The 6,689-nt window shown below is 35.0% G+C and overlaps 1 protein-coding gene across 13 annotated transcripts; it reads right to left on the bottom strand.

The window, feature by feature from the left end:
- Positions 1 to 228: 228 nt before the first annotated feature.
- Positions 229 to 4,335, bottom strand: LOC100805050 (E3 ubiquitin-protein ligase MARCHF4). 13 transcript variants are annotated; one of them, XM_014774754.3, is made up of 8 exons: positions 4,132 to 4,335; positions 3,674 to 3,962; positions 3,189 to 3,260; positions 2,249 to 2,316; positions 1,645 to 1,801; positions 1,192 to 1,269; positions 1,021 to 1,127; positions 229 to 918 (listed from the first exon to the last, which is right to left on the bottom strand). In XM_014774754.3, exons 2-7 carry the CDS (start codon positions 3,950 to 3,952, stop codon positions 1,053 to 1,055), a joined length of 729 nt encoding a protein of 242 aa, XP_014630240.1. In that variant the 5' UTR covers positions 3,953 to 3,962; positions 4,132 to 4,335; the 3' UTR covers positions 229 to 918; positions 1,021 to 1,052. The 13 variants fall into 13 exon arrangements, with proteins under 13 accessions (XP_014630240.1, XP_014630237.1, XP_040871083.1 ...); XM_014774751.3 differs by having other exon boundaries at positions 229 to 697; positions 1,021 to 1,110; positions 4,132 to 4,334; XM_041015149.1 differs by having other exon boundaries at positions 229 to 673; positions 1,031 to 1,110; positions 4,132 to 4,332.
- Between the last annotated feature and the right edge of the window lie 2,354 nt (positions 4,336 to 6,689).

Genomic DNA, 6,689 nt, shown 5'->3' with positions numbered 1-6,689 from the left:
GTGCAAGAAACAACAGCCCAATGACAGGTACCGAAAACCAAAATCAGAAAATATATCCAAAAAATGCTCCATATTTACTGATACATAACTAAGACTATTTTGATATGCTTTTCAATAAGCTCTTATGGAATAAGAAAATGAGATCAAATAAATCAAAATTTTGAGAAGTTAGATAAGAACTTTTAAGAAAAGTTAAGGTAGATAAATTAATTTTAACTATGAGACAAATTTAATATAATTTATTTTCTTATTTTCAAAATATATGAAGGATATCAAATAAATGTAAATTTGTATACAAATATTTTCATAGGTGAAGAACACTTTCACTTAACATCAATTTCCCAATTAGCAGCAGCATAAGCTGTATTTGGGCTGATGAGATAATGTATGCAATATACCTATTTACAGGAGACAGAAAGAGGGGGAGAGAGAGTGGGAATATAAATATAACCAGAGAAAGATACAAATGGAGAACCAGAAGCAGAGCCATCAGATCTTATTCTGCTGCACCACTGATCAGCCAACTACAATTTCTAAGGTCCTTGTATTAGCGATGACATTCCACAATACTCTTGGAAATTAATCGGTGAAAAACAGGTCCTGGTGATATTGCAAACTGCTAACCTTGCTGTTCCTCTGCTTGTAGCATAAATGCAAGTTCTTCAGCTGATTGCTGATCCAAAATAAATATATGATCCTGTTAGTTCATAAGAGAAAAATATAAACCAGAAAGTAAAGATGTACTAAAATAAGCACATCTTGAGAAGAGAACCCAGACAAAAGCATTTCCCATCTCTAAAACTTAGTCCACAAACACTATCAACTTTCAAGGTTTCTAGTAGAGACCACGCCATGTGCACCATATGTTGTTGGCATTCCTATTGGTACCTTCACTTAAATCTTATCATCTTAAGTGGCCTACCAAACGGCATCATATGATTAATCAAAATATGAAAAAGGAAAAAATGAAATGAAAACAATACAAATACTTCAATATTAGAATAAGCACAGGGTAGTAACTTGTCTTTGCCTTTGATGCTGTATTATGCGAATCATCCAGGCCATAAGATAGCAAGGAAGGATAACAGCAGCCGCACGGAGAAAGAAAAACTGGAAAACATTAAGTACTATGTAATCCATCAGTCAGCTATATAAAATGCAGCATGGCTAATCACTTTGATTGCAACTTACATAAAAATATGTTAAAGCTTTCTCCACATCAGCATTGAAGAGGGGAGCAGCATGCCTCAGAAGTAAAAGAGCCATTAACTGCAAATTTTGGGACAGACCCAAACACGAAAACCAAGGAAATGTACCATGAAAATGATTTAATACATGTGATTTTACTAATACTGGGACTTCTTTCCAAAGAAGAATTAACAGCAAACATAAGAGCGCTGCATCAGATACTACATCCCAGAAAAGCAATCACAAGAAAATAAATATTGCAACCATACACCCAACAAAAATACATGGGTAGGTACCACATATACATAAATATATCTGAAGGACAACAATCAGAAAAGGTGGAGTGGTTCCGTGGATAATAGGAAAGAAAAAATAGAAGAATTTTGAATTTCCATGCCTAATAAAACATCTAAAAACCATACTATAGAACTTCAATAACAAATTAAAAAGGCTTACGATTAGACCAACAGAGTGCCACAATGAAGTTCCACCAGTGCCAGCATTGACATAATCTTCATGCTCAGTCTCCGGAACTTGGTGCTCCAATGCCGCAATAGCCAAAAGTCGAGCATTGTGCAAATCTAAAGGACTACTAGAGATTGCCCAGTCATCACTGCTCAATTTGCAAAAGCGTATATGAAATCATAGCACAAGCAGCAATTACAATATAGGAAGACACAGTATCATTGTTAAATCATAGATCTACAGTTCACAAGGCAGATAATGATAGTTAGGCATGGAGAATAGGTATTCATAATATTGCAAGTGTATAAACTACATAAAAAGGAAATGAATATTGACTAGCATAAATAGTAAGATACCAATAAACAAGTTTAAACCCACCTACCCTCCAACAAATTCTTCACTCTTTCCATCAGAGATCTCTTAAATTTAGTCTCACTTAACATAATGAAGTGTAAAAGTAAAACAAATAAGCAAGAGAGAAATTGCCACCATATCTACATATGAATGAACACGTGTACATAATAGATTCCTGTGTATGTTAAAAAGAATAAAACATATGAAAGACATCAGGTCAACAGCCAAAAGGTGTAATTACCTGATACCAATTGAAGTATCTCCAGGCTGGCAGACAGGTGAATTTGCAGTATAACCAGGTTTGAATGGCTGTAAGTCAAGTAAATTTTTTTGTGAAAAAATATAACTTAATGTGAGCAATTAATTAATGCAATATGACTTCTTAATTGTTTTCCAACTTATCAGCTTTTGGTACTTAAAAGCCATTGATCTCTCTTTTACCTCATTACTTACAGCCATCTATTATTGCCGGGTCTTTTTTTGTTTTCCTCTAATCTTTCAGGGCATTCTCTTTTTCCTATATTGAGATTCTCCATAAAGTTAATTTTGTTGGAAACCCATCTCATTTGTGGCCAGTGGCCACCCCTAGCCCACCTTAATGCAGCCTCCATCACCTTCATTGTGTTGGGTGTGAGGGGGCACATTACGTAGAGATATAACCTAAGTAGTTCTTATAAGGCTTGGACAGTTTTCATTCTCCAAGCCGGTTTTTTAGGGTTAAGTCCTAAGCCTTAAATTTATTGTACACACATAATACTGGCAATTGCACACCAAGCATCTAGGAAGGAAAAAAAATGCACTGGCATTTTTGCTTTATACATGCCTCAATGATAGGCAGGCACTGATTCCCAAAACCAATCATCAACATGGCAGAATTAAAAGTTGCAAATAGATACTCTAATTAACTGTTAATGTAAAGTCTATCAGGGCTTTCCCACAATGTTCCCTCAACAGTTACATTATATAATCTATAAGCAAAATTATCAATATTCTGAGTGTATCCAACAAACCCCTACTCCATACACAGCCACAAGAAAATCAACACAAAACTCCTTAAAATATACAATGCCTAAAATTCAATTAAAACTAAGAATCAAGATACATGTCAATTACAATAAAAATGCTTTTTAACACAAGATATATCATACATTCATACTAATGCTAAGAGTTCAACAAGTCACCTTATTGCAGATTTCACAAATTGTATCACCCTTCTCGTAGCACCATAGTTGAATACATTTCGTATGAGCAAACTGGTATAAAAAGAAACCCCTATTATTGCAATTGTCAAGCAATAGTCAAGTGACCAACAATAATAAATCCAAAATATTTTATAGAATACCTGTTGTTAGTTATGAGAAAAGTATATAACTATAGCAATTCACACTATTTCATATGAAGATACATCAATATCAAGTCCACACTCCACAATTTCTTATACACACAATAACTGCTAGAAACAGTCATGCCTCTGATATCGGAACCATTGATTGAAGAAAAAGGAAACCCTCTTATTACAAACATCATGCTAGTACTTTTATCCCAAAGAATTTCACTGTTAACCAGCACAACTCATCATCTCATAGAAAGCAGCAATCTACCATTCTACTGTTCTCATTGCTTACTATCCTCATTGCTTAAATAGGAATATTTAGTATAAGAATACCTTCAAGGTTCCACTGCAAGCACAAGGTATGTCCAAATTTTGAAGGGTATCATCCTCCTGGCAAATGCGACATTCCACCATTTGGATAAGGTCTTCTTTTTCTTCTTCAAGTGTATCGCATTCCTTAACATCATTAACATGAGTAGCACCCTCAATGAGTGAACCTAAAGCATTACCATCACCACCATGTTGTGGTAGCAAAGTTCCAGGTGCTATAAGAGGGTCAAGGACAGATAAAACCACGTGCTCCCCCATTGTTCCTGAATCAAAAGAACCCATTGCATGCACTCTGTAATTAATTAATTAATTAACTAACTTTATACTTCAAACCCAAAAAAGCTAGAGCTAAATCAGAACTATGAGAAAAAGTGATGAAAAAATCGAAAAAATGAGAATGAGATTGATGGAAAAATTGGGAATTTTTCTTTGTTTATAAAAAGAATGAATGAATAAATTACCTGGAAATTAATGGATAGTAGTGAGAAAAGTGTAGTGGCGAAGCGGTGGAGTAAGAAAAGCGATGCCGAGCGAAAGAGTGAGAGTGAGAGTGAGAGAGCGGAGTTGAAGAAGAAATATATTTATTATTTATTAATTAATTGTTAAAATGGTGAAAATGCTGTTGTAAACTTGTACTAATGAGTGAAACGTAGATAGAAAGATACCCAAATTTCATTGATGTGTCGTATTGAGAAGAGGAGGGGCATAATGCACATGGACGGTGACTTGTCAGTACCTTGTCACTGATACTGACATGCCTTACCTTGCTTGCTGCAGGCGGTGCTCAATGGGCACTTCATTTTTATTTTTTCATTCACTAAACATCCATTTTGTTAATCACTCTTTTTAATTTATTTTTGAGAAAACAAAACGTTAAATTACCTTGGTCTATGAATTATTTAAAAATACTATTTATTTTTTTTTAGGTCATTCTCAATTATATAATATAATATCTACATGATCTCTAATTTCCTTTTATAACATGTTCGGATTTGCGTTCATCCTCCATATATGTGTCCATGCTAACTCTCTAAAGTGTAGCTTCCGCATCAAAGGCTTAAAATGATATGATTTTTCCTTTGACAGACGTGTTTTCAAATGCGCATTTTATTTAGGTGTGTTTTCAATTCATTTATGTATTCATCCCAGTGAAGCTTATTAAGAGTCTTTTATTATTTGTGTCTCATTACTTTTGCACGGATATCACTCCCCACCCTTATCAATACTTGAGATGTTATATGCTCATTAGTTTCCATTTGGTTTGTCCTTAAACTTATAAAGTCCAACTGATTTCAAGATTGTTGGTTATCCTAACAAACCAACACAATGACTTTTCAATGTGTTTTGGTCTAACTCACACGCTTCTTAAGAAACTTTTCATGAGGTCACTCATCCCACAAGTTTCAAGTCAAACACGTTTAACTGTGAAATTTTTAAGTGATGAGTTACTGAAAAATAGATGTATCTTGTTGGTATAAGTAATACTAATTAATTCCTTTAGATCATCTTCAATTATATAGTCTCATACCTACATAGTCTTTAGATCTATCTCATTCATGAGTGTATTTGATTCATTCATGTATCTCTCCCATTAGAAGCCTGCTATAAGTCGTTCCTTGTTTGTGCCCCCATCACTTTTGCATCGATGATCAGTCCCCACCCTCGTTAGCACCCAAGATGTTATGATATATGATTTTTGATCAAATCCATACCCTAATTTTTGTTTCTTCTAGTTTGGCATGCCTTTTGAGATGGAATGTGGCTTCTTTTTCATTGACATCTCTCTAAAATCTTTCAAAGCATTTTCAAAGAAGTATAAGGCTATAGTAAAAGCTTTTAAGTGTTGTTATTGAGAAGAAACATATTTAGAAGCATAGCATAACTGTGAAGCATAAGCCTACAACAAAAGCTTCTCCATGACATAGATTCTTCAATCAGAAGTAGGACTATCAGAAGGAGAACTATTTAGAAGTTGGAAAGGCAATCATGTTTTTTGGGTCAAAAGTGCATATATAAGAAGTTGTATATGATCATAGGCATGATGTCAAGGATAGCATGAGTCAAAGGGTAGATATTAGAAGCTACACATGGCTTAAAGTCATTAGAAGTTGTGTTGTAATTGGAACGCGAAGATAGACGTGTCTCACACTCCAAAAGCACACACTAGTCAAAGATGTATCCACACTTGAACAACACTAATTTTGATGTTTTTTTTATCCTTGACATGGCCCAAGTCATAGGAACTCAAAGAAGACAATTGTTCTAGTAAAAAAACCATCAACTAATTATAGAAGAGAGGTTGCCAAAAGCAATAAACCACTCTTTTTTCAGAAACAATCTCCAGAAAACTTCCCATGGTTCAAAATTTGAATTCATGAGGAAGTCACCAAGGTCATAGCTTGTAGCAATGAACTTTTCTCAACAAATCCTTCAACGGATATAAGTTGAAAGTTGGCGACAATGGAGCAAAAGCAAAGATGAAGAAGACAACTCAATGAGTTGTATGGTTGTGGTTAAATCGAGCTAAATGACTATCTGCATGGACATAGACAACCCATGCAACATTTGAAATTCAACCTCCAACATCCAGAAATGGCTAGTTCCTTGATCAAGTCTATAAATTGATCAAGTGCAAATGAGCCAATTGCAAGGAAGATTGCCAAAGTTGTGGGTCAAGGTCAATTGAAAAACCCTTATATGAAGGAGCTTCCTTAGCCCGAAGCACTCTAGGTGAAAAGCCTTTATGTCTAACCTGAAAGCGTTTTGTTCAGCACTCCTTTGGTGTGAAGGGACAACAACAATTGCATGTGTAGCTAATAACATGTGCTATTGAAGAGAGCTTGGAAGAGTAGTCAGGTGATTATTGTTTTTGAAGTTCTAGAACACAACAGGTAGTTGTGTGTGTCCAACAGAGGTGCTACTGAAGAGGATTAGAAAGAGCAATCGAGTGATTGTGGCTTCTTAGGGCCTAAGGAACATAGCAGGTTGTTGTGTGTGTCTAGTAGTAGGTGCTACTAAG

Source organism: Glycine max, chromosome 4, assembly GCF_000004515.6.
Source record: "Glycine max cultivar Williams 82 chromosome 4, Glycine_max_v4.0, whole genome shotgun sequence".
NCBI classification, from domain to species: Eukaryota; Viridiplantae; Streptophyta; class Magnoliopsida; order Fabales; family Fabaceae; genus Glycine; species Glycine max.
This window is presented reverse-complemented; position numbering and strand designations above follow the sequence as displayed.